The sequence below is a fragment of the Hydra vulgaris genome, chromosome 09, assembly GCF_038396675.1.
Source record: "Hydra vulgaris chromosome 09, alternate assembly HydraT2T_AEP".
NCBI lineage: Eukaryota > Metazoa > Cnidaria > Hydrozoa > Anthoathecata > Hydridae > Hydra > Hydra vulgaris.
In genome coordinates this window covers 58,537,501-58,552,398 of record NC_088928.1, presented here as the reverse complement: position 1 = coordinate 58,552,398, position 14,898 = coordinate 58,537,501, and the positions used below count along the sequence as shown (strand labels likewise).

Sequence of the window (14,898 nt, the reverse complement as noted above, 5' to 3'; positions counted from 1 at the left end):
ATATAAAAACTGATTATAATGTTTTTTTCAGTTATTAAGATCAAATAAACTAAGTTATCATATAATTAAGACTTCCCTAAATATAACAAAGTTGTTTTTGTTTTTTTAAGGAGTCTATAAACCAAATTTAATATTTTACAGAACTCTATTTGCAAGTTTTTTAAAATGATTTATTGAAAATTTGATATATCTTTGAAATTAAAGTTCCATATGTTTCAGTTGTTTTTCCAGTTAGATTTTTTGTGCCTAGTAAGATTATAAGCAGCTGAAAATAATAACAGCAAAAAAAAAAAAAAAATTGGACGGGGGTGTTTTGAGATATTGGGCCCCAAAGTTGGTTTATAGAAACTAGTTGTTTTATTAACTTTTAAGCATGTTCCTTTTATATTTCAGCATTTTAAGTACATTTATTGAATTCAGCATCAAAAAAACATTATACATGTTTATTTTCATAACTTTGCCATTTTTATTTCCTGTTTTTTTAAGAAAAATGTTTTTTCAGAATGTTATGAAAACCAGGTCATTTTGGGAAACCAGGTCAATATTAAAATTGCAGTATCTTGTCAACCGCTCAGCATTTTTAGCTGAAATTTTATGTGTCAACTTTTCTTTTTAAGATGCAACAGCCAAAGAAGTTTTTAAAAAATTTGAGGACCCATGGTTCAAAATTTCCTAAATTTTGGGTGATTTGATGCGGAATTACCCTGTTAGCAAATCTATCGGTTTTTACTGTTAGCTAAGTCAGATCACTCTTCAGAATTTTTGAAAATAGGGATAACAGATGCCGCTTTCCAGCAGGCTGGAAAACATGACTCTGATGAGCAGTTGTTAAATAGTTTTGAAAGTATGGGCGACAGCTCCGAAGAACACTTCTGCAAGACTATTCTGGATTTTTTCCAGACATTTTGCCCTATCATTTTTCCGGATTTTTAAAATATGACTTAGATGATCTATAAAATGGGCTCAATGAATTACATTTGGAATACTGTTGAATTACTTTTGGAATACTGTTGCCATATCTGGGGCAGATCTTGTAATGATGCCCTTTCTCTTTTAGACAAGGTGCAAAAATGCATTGTAAACATAGTTGGACCTGCTCTTGCAGCCTACCTCCAACCATTATCACATCGTCGTAATGTTGCTTCTCTTTCTCATTTCAACAAATACTATAATGGGCACTGCTCTAAAGAGCTAGCGTCTCTTGTGCCATCTTCTAAAGTTCATACTTGTGTTACACGTCATGCAATCAAGTCTCATCCTTTTTCTGTGACTGTTCCTAAGTGCTCCAAAAACTCTTATTCATCTAGTCTTTTTCCTCGAACATCAGTTCTTTGGAATTCGCTTCCTCCATTTTGCTTTCCTGATACATATAATTTGCAATTCTTTAAGTTGTCTGTCAATCGTTATCTTGCTCTACAATCTTCATCTTTTCTCTTCCAGTAACTTCCAACTTTAATTAGTGATTGCTTGCAGCCTTGTTGGAAGCGAAGATGTTTAAAAAAAACAAAAAAAGAAGTTTGAAAACAAAATGGCTTTTAAATGTGTTGAACAACAATATATATATATTTATATATATATATATATATATATATATATATATATATATATATATATATATATATATACATACATACATACATACATACATATATATGCTTATATATACATATATATGCGTATATATACATATATATGCGTATATATATATCTATAGATGTATATATATATATACGCATACATATATATGCGTATATATACATATATACACATATCAGAGGTGTACACTTGAACTTTCGTTAATCACCAGAAGTGACTAACCAAAATTACAAATAAAAGTAATATTGTAAGCTATTGACAACATTAGCTTTTCTACTTTTAGATAAAGCACATGCCAATATATATGCCATTAGGTTTTTTACTTGAATTAAGCACTTATTTTATAAAAAAAATAGGTTCTCTTTCTTGTAACAACAATTTTTTTTTTTCTTTTCTTTTTTTTTTGTTATAGTTCAAATCAATTTTTTTTTGTTATAATTCAATTATAGTTTTATAAATTTTTATAATTCAATAATAATTTTTTCATAATTCTGTATTGACAAATATAAAAAAATAACAATTTACAAATACTTTAAAATCCTTAGCTTTTAATGTGTTGTAATTATTAAGATCTTATTTGTTACAGGAGCATAAAAACTATTAATATTCTGAAAGTATTTTAAACAATAGCATTGCAATTAAATTTAATTTTAAACTGCACTAAAAGTTGTTTAAACTAATTTAACAAAATTATTTATAGAATTTAAACTCTGTATTTAAAAAAGGTTGTATTTCTTTATAATTTTTTTCTTAAAACAATCTTATACTTAACATAATCTTTTGTTTGTTTATCACAATTTTTTTTTTAATTTTTATGTATTTAATGTAGTATTTTTAATAAAGATTATAAACAATTTATAGATAGACTTAATCAGTTACCAATAAGATATTTATGAACGTAATTTATGTTCATAAACATATTACGTCAAAAGAACTTTACACAGTATTGAATTAATAAGAAACAAAAAATATATTTGTGTAAAGAGTTCTCTTAAACAAAAGCACTTCTCTCTTTTTATAAGAATAAAACAGAGAAATTAAAAACTTCTTATGAAATTTTTATAAGAAGTTTTTAATTTCCATTTGCATATAATAATCTATGATGATCTGTGATGGAGAAACATATGTTTTACGTAATGAATTAGTTAGCAGATGATAAGAAAAACACTTTTTAATAAAAATTGCAAAGCTATTTTGCATTCATTTGAAACTCAATTTTATGTTCAACATTTTACTATTTTACATTCCTTCATAACAAAATTAAAATTTTTAAAATCGTATTTGTTTTAAAACCTTTTAAAATCAAAATTTTTTTTTTTTTAAAAACAGTTTGTTTCTTTAAAATATTCTCAGTTGCAGGTTAATGCTTTATTTTATGACCTAATATTTTCTGAATAAGGATTGCATAAACACCGTTTATCCATGTTTAAAGTAATTTTTTTAGACAACTTGACCACATTTTTATATAGTTAGCATTTTAAAAATTTGTTGCAAAATAAAGTTATAAAAAACTACAGAGAATCAGAGTTGTTAGTCCTTGGTCTTGACCTTGGCCTTGCCTAAAGGTCAAAAATTGATGCTTTTCCAAAAATTGAGGTCTTGGCCTTGAAAAGTTTGACCTTAGCCTTCAAAAAAGTACATTTTCTTATTGATTTCATTGAATTCTGCCCATAACTTTGGTCTATTTTTACAAAATGTGGTTTTATTGTCACAGCACTTGCTACTTACAGTTTTGTTAATAATTGGCCTTAATTATTAACAAAACTTAAGTCAAAAATTGAAGTTGTTGGTCTTGAAAATATTTGCATAAGCCTTGGCCCTTGAAACTCTTAATCTTGCAGTCTTGAATAAGACTGCAATACTCGAAGAAAGGAAGCGAATATTGTACGAAATAAAAAATTTAAATAAAAAAAGCTAAAAAAATTGAAAATTAAAAAAAGATAAATTTTGTCAAAGAGATAATATACCTAAATATTTTACTGTTTTTGTTTTCTTTTTTTAGGGTGTTTGATATTTTCCACTACCAAATTTGATACAAGTTGAGGAAAAAAGCAGATGAGAATATAACAAAAATAAAAACATTTTTTTTAATACAATTTATTTGGGAATTTTGTTAGTCAGTATATTACGGAAATACTTTATTATTCGGGGTAAAAATACGGACAACTTTAAAATTTGTTTTTCAAATATATTTGCTAAACTTTACTATTTTTATCGATTCACATGAAAGCGAGAAAACTAATTGTTATTTATTTGTAAAAAGAATTTTTTTTATTTTTAAACAAGTTTTTCATGTAAAAAAATTAAAAGTCATTAACAATAATATTCAAATATAAAAGATTTGGTTGTTTTTACTACCCAATTGAAATAGTCTGCATTTTCGTTACATTTTCCAAATTGTGCATTTAAACCAGGTAGTTTATTTCCTGATGAACTATTGTTATTGATGATGCCCCAAAAGCTTGTGGGCTAGTGCACTGTTAATTTACTGAACTTTTTTAGCGAAACTTTTTGGATCCTATGAAAAAAAATTTTCTAGTTTTTAAATACATTTTTCAAATAGAGCAATCATTATGTTCATTATTTCTAGTAAATCATATTAATGTTGGAAATTGGAAAATATTAAGGAAACAATTTCAGGCAGGCATCAAATGTTGTAAATACATTACAAAAAAAACCACGCGATTCTTTTATTTAATATTTTCTGTCATTACAAAATTTATTAATCAAATAATATATTTTATAAATAAATAGCAATTTATTTTCTTTTTTTCCTATTATATAAGTATAGAGAAAAAACGTGGAATATAGCAAAAACATTTTTAAAAGCAAAAAGATGTGAAAACGAATAAATGTAAAAATAAAAAAAAAAAAGAACAAAACTCTCATAGTTCTAGTGTACATAGCAAATTAGTTTCTTAATTATACGGACATCACATAAAAAAACTTTCAATTGTTGTTAAATTGTTATAGAATGTTTTTTTCTCAACTTGTATTGAATTCGGTAGCTAAAAATATCACCCTAAAAAAAAGAATACAAAAAATATAATTTTTTTAATTTTTTTTTTTAATTATTAAATTTTTCTAGTTTATTTAACTATAATTTGCTATTTCATAACAAATTTGTTTCCTTTTTAAAGCATTGGTTTTTTTTTCTAGGTAGATAAGTTTAAGTTTTTGCTGCAATTATTGAAATGCTTTAAAAGTTAAAAGAATAGTGTGTCTAAAAAAATTACTTTAAACGTGGACAAACAGGGTGAGCAACTGCATGCGCTTCCTAGGAATGCTTGACATTAAAAGATAATTTTAATATTCAAAAAAAAAGTTTTTGCCTAAAGCTTGGTTTCCAATAGTTGTAGAAATTTTGCACAACAGTTGTGTGTTTTTATTTTATTACAATTGTTGCTGAAATTGATTTGATTCTATTTCTGCAACTTTGGTTTTACAAGGTAAATTTTGTTGTGCGACCGGTGTTTAGTTGTGCTGTCGTCTTTTACGAAAAATTTGAACTGCATAACACTTCTTAACAAGGCCTGTCTAAGTATTTTTTTTTTTGAAAAATTTAGTTCTCTTACTTTATCTCTAAATAAAATTTGTAAAAAAATAAATAAATTTTTATCCTTAAATAAAATTTGTAAAAGAATAAAAATAAAATAGTATTTTTGTTTAAACAATAAAGCTTTTTAGTTTTTATTTAGGAAGTATTTTATTAAATATGTTTAAACGCTTGTATAATTTTCTAATGTTCTAATTAATAATAGAAAATGTGTAAAACAAACTTTGTGAATTTCAAAATAAGTTTTATTATTATTTTAGTTACTTTAACTACTTAAATATAAAACTACTTATATATAAAACTACTTAAATATAAAACTACTTAAATATAAAACTACTTAAATATAAAACTACTTATATATAAAACTACTTAAATATAAAACTACTTAAATATAAAACTACTTAAATATAAAACTACTTAAATATAAAACTACTTAAATATAAAACTACTTAAATATAAAACTACTTAAATATAAAAATACTTAAATATAAAACTACTTAAATATAAAACTACTTAAATATAAAACTACTTAAATATAAAACTACTTAAATATAAAAATACTTAAATATAAAACTACTTAAATATAAAACTACTTAAATATAAAACTACTTAAATATAAAAATACTTAAATATAAAAATACTTAAATATAAAACTACTTAAATATAAAACTACTTAAATATAAAACTACTTAAATATAAAACTACTTAAATATAAAACTACTTAAATATAAAACTACTTAAATATAAAACTACTTAAATATAAAACTACTTAAATATAAAACTACTTAAATATAAAAATACTTAAATATAAAACTACTTAAATATAAAACTACTTAAATATAAAAATACTTAAATATAAAAATACTTAAATATAAAAATACTTAAATATAAAAATACTTGAATATAAAACTAGAACAATAAAAATCAAAAGTCACCCAAAAAAGAGATTTTTTTATCTAAGGAATATTTTTAGTTGCTGTTGGCAAAATTAGGTTGCCTTGTACCGTCGGGCGACCACAAGTGTACACCTCTGCAAAGATATGTATATATATATGTAATAAAATATTTTAGACAAATGCACGTCCAATGAAAGAAATCTTAAATCGCCTTCAAAGATTTTATTTAATTAACTTTCAAATATTTCCTGATGAACTGACTTTAAATGAACCTGTTGAGAATTGGCCTGTTGTGGATTGTCTTATTTCATTTTATTCAAGAGGATTTCCTTTAGCCAAAGCTATAGAATATGCTCATCTTCGCAAACCACTTGTGTTAAACGACTTAGAAATGCAGTATCAACTTCAAGATAGGTTTGTATCATCATTTGTTTTAGTTTTTATATTGAATAAAAAATGTTTGTTTTTTTTGTTTTTTTTTTAAAACAAATATTTGCCCTATACTTGATTATTTGATTTACTTTAAGCTTTTTTCAATAAGATTATAAATTGACTTTTGATACGGATTGGCAAAAAATTCATTAAAAAAAGTTAAACTGCCTTCAGCTGCCTCAAAGGAGTGATAGTTTACATCCAATGTTCTACTTGTAATTAAATAAGTAATCTATCTAATGTTCTAGTTGTAATTATTTAATTACTTAAAACATAATTACTTTTTAATCCATTTTATTGTCCTTAAGAAAAAATGAATTCAATAAAATAAACAGAAAACTAGTTTTTTTATTTTTTGTAAAAAAACACAAGAAAAATTAAAAGTACTAAGTATTTTTTGGGAACTTTTTTTGGGTATCTAAACTGCTTTAGATACCCAAAAAAAGAGTTACTAAAATAGGTCTGGGTTTGTTCCTGTTTAAATAGGTAGAAAATGTAGGAAGTGTACATTAGGGTGATGACTTTTATACAACCTCGTTTCCCTGCATCATAATTTGATGAGCTTTCATTTAAGATTAAATAAAATATTACATTCAATTTGATAAAAAAATCTCACGCACAAAATGATTTTAAGAATTTTATTAGCTTTTTGGACATATTTTTGAAGTCACTGTAAGCAGATACAAAATTAAACACAAGCTGTAGAGTCACATGCATACAACATTATATAGGATCATCAAACACACAAGGAAGTCAAATATTCACGATAATGTCATTAGAGAGGGTGAATCTCAGTGGGAGGTTGTCCTTGTTGCGGCAGGAGTTGTGCAATTCTTGCATAACTTTGATGGCACGCTCGCAGCACTGGTTGCTTCAGGTAATGTTGATTGGAGAGTCATCTGTTTTCCAGTGGGTTTTCAAGCAATTGAGAGCTTTTGGGTAGTCATTAAAAGCTTCAGATAGTTCTTCAAAATCTTCAACGCAAAACAATTGATTGCTGAACCAATGGTCAGCCCTTGAGTAAGAAATGAATGAACAGATTTTACGCAACCTGATCCAGGTTTCTAGCATCAGAATAAATGCAAGAAGGGCTAGAATGGCATGAGAGTTCCAGCGTGCATTGCTGGTGTTTGGGATCTGTTTGAAATTCAGGAAGGGGATCTCATTCCTCTCAGTTAAGTGATGGAAGACACAAGTGAGGTGGTAGAGAAACTTCATGTCATCTCTCCAGCTGCCTGTTTCCTTAATCTCAGTTTTACCGTTGCTGAAGGCTGCTTTCAATTTATCGTAATTGCTAAAGAAATACTCGATGTTTGGTGATTTAGTCGACCCATGGAGCTCATTGTCCATGACAAAACGAAGAACGCGGTCTAGCACATGGTGCTGGCAGCTGATGAACTTGGGTTTGGGGTGACCTTTTACTTCGAGCATTTGCTGCAGCCAAACAACAATGCCTGTCTTCTTGCTGGTATTCATGTTTGTTGTGTCACCAACAATCATCACAACTGATCCCCATAGGTTGAAGTCCTCTAACACATCCTGGAGTCCTTCTGCAATTGTTTGAGCTTTTCCATCTTTCAATTTTAGCGCAGTCAAATTAATTTCTTTAGATTCGTTCTCGAGAACCACGACCTGATATTCAAAGCTCTCAATGTGTTTGCCATTAAAGTTTAGGCTCCACTTCTCCAGATGAAGCGTGCTCGCCAAGTGTTTCTTCACCTGAGCAGCTCTCGTGTAGATTAGCCTTGTGATTGCTGATTGACATGGGGTTGGGATTTCAATGCCCTCACCAGAAAGCTGGTAGAACACCACTGCTGCTCTGTGGGACGACAGCTTTGAGCATGAACAAGATGTCTTGCAATGCCTGTTGGGTTATGCTTCCTTTTGCTCATTGATGCTGCATTGTCATCCTCCCAAGGACTGTCTGTACTGTTCTCGGATGAGACCGTGCTACTTTCGGAACAATCAGGTAGTGCTAAGCTGGTAAGTGTGGACACAGTTGCTTTTATTGCCCTCTTTCGCTTGGATGGGTGGATGGTATTGGCACTGGCAGGTTTTCCAGTCAAATAACTAACTTGACTTTTGGTCTCAACTTGCAGTTTGTAGAGGTTCTCATCCTCTTTGCACAACCATTCACCTTTCATCTTGGTCATGTCAAACAGTTCATTCAATGAATCAAAGTTTTATTTTTTTCTGCAGCGCTCGTAGTCTTTCAGAAGTTTTGCTAGTTTTGCACAAATAGCTTTATCAGATACATGCGGGAAGTTCAATGTTTTGCTCCATAGGTTGTTAGGCTCTACATCAATTAAACTGATCCTCTCTCTCCATTCTTTTGCAGTGGATTTAAGAAATTTGAAGCGTCCAATGACATGGTTTTTCAAAGGCATGCGACTCCGTTTGCACAAGGGTGCTTCATAAATTGTCATGTTGCCTCTTCTTGATGGGGCTTGAAACTGAACTAAGTTCTTCGTCCAGGTTTCCTTGTTCTTCTCCAAGTTAGATGAGCTCTTCTTGAACGACATGTCTTCTACTCAGCAACTGTAATAGGAAAGGCCTTAACATCAATATTAATTACATAACAAATTAAAGAAACTGTTATTAAGTTTTCAATTAAACTGTTATTCTTACTATATTTTATTTCAAAAGAAGCAAATAACGATTATAGAAAATTAAAAAGCCAGACACTAATAAAATATTATATGCTCAATTATAATTTGCAAAAGAGTTAATTGTAACTTACCAAACAATACAAGGATCTCTTTATACTTAAACTATGGATATTGCGCAATAATTAAAATAAGGCAATAATGTTGATACCAAATTAAGATAATTAAAACTCAACTACCCACTTTGAACACCTCACTTATATACCAGTTTATAGCAGACTGCAAAACAGGTGAAGAAAATTTTAGAACTCTACAGAAGCTTCCTGAACAATAACGTCACTGTGATGTCACTGTCCTGGCTGATGGCGCACAGCTTCATACGATGTTCTAAAAAATTCTATACATTTCTCTGCTACATAAATTATTGCACAAGTCGGTTTCATGACTTATATTTTATATATATATATATATATATATATATATATATATATATATATATATATATATATATATATATATATATAATATATTAAGTCAGATCAGGTTATTCTGTTAGGAGATGCAAACTCCAACTTAAAACACCCCCTGCCTTGCAGCTCTTGGTTGAGTAAAGGCTAGAAATGGTGTCTCAATAAAAATACTCATCTTGGGCAGATGTTAAATGCACCCAGCTACTGTCTTGTAGAAGACCTCCTAGGCAAAGACTTAAGGGGTAAACAGATTCTATCTGTTGACCAGCCTCGCACCCCTTCTTCATCTATTAGGCTGGCGCAGATGTATTTTTAATACATTATTTCAGTTTAGGATGTTGAATGCTGGATCTTCTTGACTCAATGCATGGGTTTTGCTTGTGTCTCTGTTTTTATGACTAGGTAACTCATTCTATTATCTTCTAATGAGGGTACAGCTCTAAAACTCAGTTTTATGGTTCTGAGGCCGGCTGGTAGTCAGGTTTCCCAAACTCTGTGGTAGCTATCAGAGAGGCTGATTCCATCAACAGCTGAAAAATATCAAAGTATAATATCAAAGTATTAACAGTGCCATGTTGCGCATGGATGGTATCCCTGTTTGTACTTTTGGTGTGCATTGCGGAGGCCACATTTGGAGCCCTTTCTTACGGCTTAAAGTTTATTAGTAGTAATGAGGCATTTGCTTGGGCTATTAAACGGTGTTCTGAGTACTATCTATGCTATGAGTCTAGATATCTATATATGAGTCTATATATGAGTCAAGATCATCTATATATGAGTCAAGATCTTCAATCTAATTTAAAAATGAATAAAGTACCAAAAACTATAAAACACAAAAAACCATCATCATCACCAAGTTCTCTAAACCTATCATTCACTAATATTTGTGGTCTTCGAAGTAACTTTTCTTCCGTTGAGTCTTATCTCTTGCAAAGTTCACCATACCTACTTGCTCTTTGTGAGACTATTTGAGTTCGGCTGTCTCATCTTGAGATCTTAGTGTTTATGGCTATCTTCTTCTAATTCGTAAAGACTCCAATAGTCACATGCTTGGCCTGGGCATTTACATTCGTAAGAATTCACACATTTGTCGTGAAACTAGGTTTGAATCCACAGACTATTCTTTCATGTGCTTTCGTTTAGCACCACTTCACTCTATTGCCTTTCTCTTTGTTCTATATCGCTCTCCTTCATCTCAAGACTGCACTCTTTTTGACGTTATTTCTGATCATATTGACCAAGCCCTCTCTCTTTATCCATCAGCTAATATAGTTGTTGTCAGTGACTTTAATGCTCACCACTCTGAATGGCTTGGCTCTAGTGTCAGTGACTCTGCAGGCTGTAAAGCGCACAACTTTTGCCTTTCTCAATCCCTGACTCAAATAGGTAACTTTCCAACTCGCTTTCCTGACAACTCGAATCATCTACCTTCTCTACTTGACTTATGTCTTGTTTCTGATCCTATTCAGTGCTCAGTTTCTCCACATTCACCCTTAGGTTCTTCTGATCACAGTTTGATCTCTTTAAAACTAATATCTCATACTTCTTCATCACCTGAATCCCCCTATTATCAAACCTCTTACAACTACAGTAAAGCTGACTGGGATTCTTTCTGTGATTTTCTTCGTGATGGCCCTTAGGTAGAAATCTTTCGTCTTCCTGTCGACAAATGTGCTTCTTACATAACTTCGTGGATTCAGGCTAGCATGGAATCTTTTATTCTCTCTCGACGATTCCAGGTCAAACCTCACTCTTCTCCATGGTTTTCCTCACACTGTGCTGCTGCAATTGCCAATCGAAACCGTTACTTCCATATTTATGAGCAAAACAATTCTCCAGAAAACAGACGTCTGTTTATTACTGCTAGAAACAATTGTAAAAAAGTTTTGTCTAACGCCAAAACCCGCTATTCTCAGGTCAAGAAATCTCATATATCATCTCAAAAATTAGGCTCTTGTGATTTCTGGAGAATCTCTAATAATATCAATAGTAAGGGCAAATCTTTAATTCCACCTCTCTTGTATAGTTTAGTCACCTCACCTAAAGACAAAGCTGAATTGTTTGCTTAAAATTTTTCATCAATATTATCTTTTGATTCCACTAGTTGCGTTTTACCTGATATTGCCAACAAACAGGTTGATTCATTGCTTGACATTCATATCACTCCAGCATCTGTATCTAAAGTGATTTCCTGCCTAGACTCTTCTACAGCTTGTGGCCCGGACAACATACCTGTTATTCTTGCAGAAGTGTTTCCCAGAGCTGTCGTCTATACCCTCAAAACTATTCAACAAGTGCTTATCAAAGTCTTGTTTTCCAGCCTGCTGGAAAGCGGCATCTGTTATCCCTATCTTCAATAATTCTGGAGAGCGATCTGGTTCGTCTAACTACAGTCCCATTAGTCTTCTTCCTATCATAAGGAAGGTTTTCGGGTCTTTAATTAACAAACACTTAATTTCTCATCTTGAATCTAATAACTTACTTTCTGACCATCAATATGAATTTCGATCTTCTCGTTCTACAGCTGATTTGCTAACAGTAATAACTGATAGGTTTTATTGTGCATTAGATAAAGGTGGAGAGGTTAAGGCCATCGCTCTTGACATTTCAAAAGCTTTTGATAAAGTTTGGCATGCTGGTCTTCTCCATAAGCTTTCTTCTTATGGTGTATCCGGCAACATCTTTAAGATCATTGAATCCTTCCTTTCCAATCGTAGTATAAAAGTTGTCCTCGATGGACAGCACTCTTCTTCTTATTCTGTAACTTCAGGGGTTCCTCAAGGTTTTGTCCTTGGCCCTATACTCTTTTTAATTTACATTAACGATCTTCCAGGTACTCTCACATCTAAGGTGGTATTGTTTGCTGATGATACTACCATTTATTCTTGTCGTGATAAGAAACCAACACCCCTCTGATTGCTTGGAGGGGGCATTTGAGCTTGAAAAGGATCTCACTTCTGCTACAGCATGGGGCTCACAGTGGCTGGTGAACTTTAATTCAGATAAAACTCAATTCTTTTCAGCCAACCGTTATCGCAATAATTTAGATCTTCCTATATTTATGAACGGTAATGTACTCGATGAGTCACCTACTCTTCATCTTCTAAGATTAACTCTTACTTCTAATCTTTCTTGGAAACCATATATCAAATCGGTTGCAAAATTAGCATCTGCAAAGGTTGCATCTCTTTATCTAGCTCATCACTTTCTTACTTCGGATTCTATTCTCTATCTCTATAAATCTCAAATCCGGCCTTGTATGGAATACTGTTGCCATATCTGGGGCGGTTCTTCCAATGATGCCCTTTCTCTTTTAGACAAGGTGCAAAAAATGCATTGTAAACATAGTTGGACCTGCTCTTGCAGCCAACCTCCAACCATTATCGCATCGTCATAATGTTGCTTCTCTTTCTCTTTTCTACAAATACTTTAATGGGCACTGCTCTAAAGAGCTAGCGTCTTTTGTGCCATCTACTAAAAGTCATTTTTTGTTACTTGTTATTCAGTTAAGTCTCATACTTTTTCTGTGACTGTTCCCTAGTGCTCCAATAATGCTTATTCGTCTAGTTTTTTTCCTTGAACATCAGCTCTTTGGAACTTCGCTTCCTTCATCTTGCTTTCCTGATTCATATAATTTGCAATCCTTTAAGTCGTCTGTCAATCGTTATCTTGCTCTACAATCTTCATCTTTTTTCTTTCAGTAACTTCCAACTTTATTTTGTTGAAGATGTTTAAATATATATATATATATATATATATATATATATATATATATATATATATATAATATATATGTATATAATATATATATATATATAATATATATATATGTATAATATATATGTATAATATATATATAATATATATATATATGTATATGTATATATATATATATATATATATATATATATATATATATATATATATATATATATATAATACATATAGCCGACTTCTCTTTTAAAGTGTAGGCATGCAAAAATAAATATATGTAAAAAATTCTTAATATTCTCTAAATATAAGTTCATAATAATTTATGGTTGTGAATTTCTTGTTATTAATTCATTTTAAAGTTAACTTTTCGAATGATAGTTGTTCTCCCACTTTTTTCACTTAAAATTTTAGTGCAATCCTTAATTAAGTTTTAAATAGTAATATTATTTCATTAGTTAAAATCATTTATTCATGTACATGTTTACAATTTTTTAAATACTATTTTAGATCAGAAAGTCTGTTAAGTCTGGTATAGTTATGTTAAACACATGTGGAAAAAATACATGTGAATTAAAAAACAATAAACTTTACATTACAGTTTTCAATAAATCCATACAAAATAAGAAGCAGGACTCTAAAAAAAATTGATTTTAACTAATAAAATAGTATTAGTATTTAAAACTTAATTAAAGATTGCACTAAAACTTCAAGTAAAAAAAGTGGGAGAATAACTAACATTTGAAAAAATAACTTTTAAATGAATTAATAACAAGAAATTACAACTATAAATTATTATGAACTTTATAAATTATTATAAAATTATTAATTTATACTGTGCACTATTTATAACACCTTGTCGTAATAATTCATCACAAATTGCAACAGCTTTATTTCTAGATCCAGTATTACCTGCTTTCCATGCAGCTATACGTAATTTAAGCATTTCAATTAATGCATTAAGGTTACTAGGAAGAATTATAGCTTGTAATCCTGTTCCTTTTGATTCACGCTTCTCATTTTTCTTTATATCTCTCTAAATTGGAGCTCTTATTTCTCTGCATTTATAAATTATTAAAAAACTTTTAATTAAAGAATATTAAGTATTTTTTACATATATTTATTTTTGCATGCCTACACTTTAAAAGAGAGGTTGGCTATATATATTATATATATATATATATATATATATATATATATATATATATATATATATATATATATATATATATATATATATACACACACACAGAGTAGAATCTCTCTAATTTGAATTTTATGGAGAATAATTAAAGTTTGAATTAGACAGATTTTCGAATTATAGAAAGTTGATTTTTCTTAAACGTATTTCACGGTGACTTTGCATTTAATCAATATATATATATATATATATATATATAATATATATATATATACATATATATATATATATATATATATATATATATATATATATATATATAATAATAATAATAAATATATATATATAATAATAATAATAAATATATATATATAATAATAATAATAAATATATATATATAATAATAATAATAAATATAATATTAATAATAATAATAATTTATGCATGTTCTACCTATTTCTCAGTCATGTAAACAGTAAAAAAATAAAAT

General features: G+C 29.3%; 1 protein-coding gene across 8 annotated transcripts in view; it reads left to right on the top strand.

Moving 5' to 3' along the window:
• Positions 1–14,898, top strand: part of LOC100205859 (inositol hexakisphosphate and diphosphoinositol-pentakisphosphate kinase 2) — an 84,406-nt gene that overhangs the window by 24,487 nt on the left and 45,021 nt on the right. For all 8 annotated transcript variants that reach the window (XM_065806178.1, XM_065806177.1, XM_065806176.1 and 5 more), the window contains exon 4: positions 6,224–6,462. In XM_065806178.1, coding sequence (XP_065662250.1) covers positions 6,224–6,462 — 239 coding nt within the window. The remainder of the gene's footprint in view (positions 1–6,223; positions 6,463–14,898) is intronic.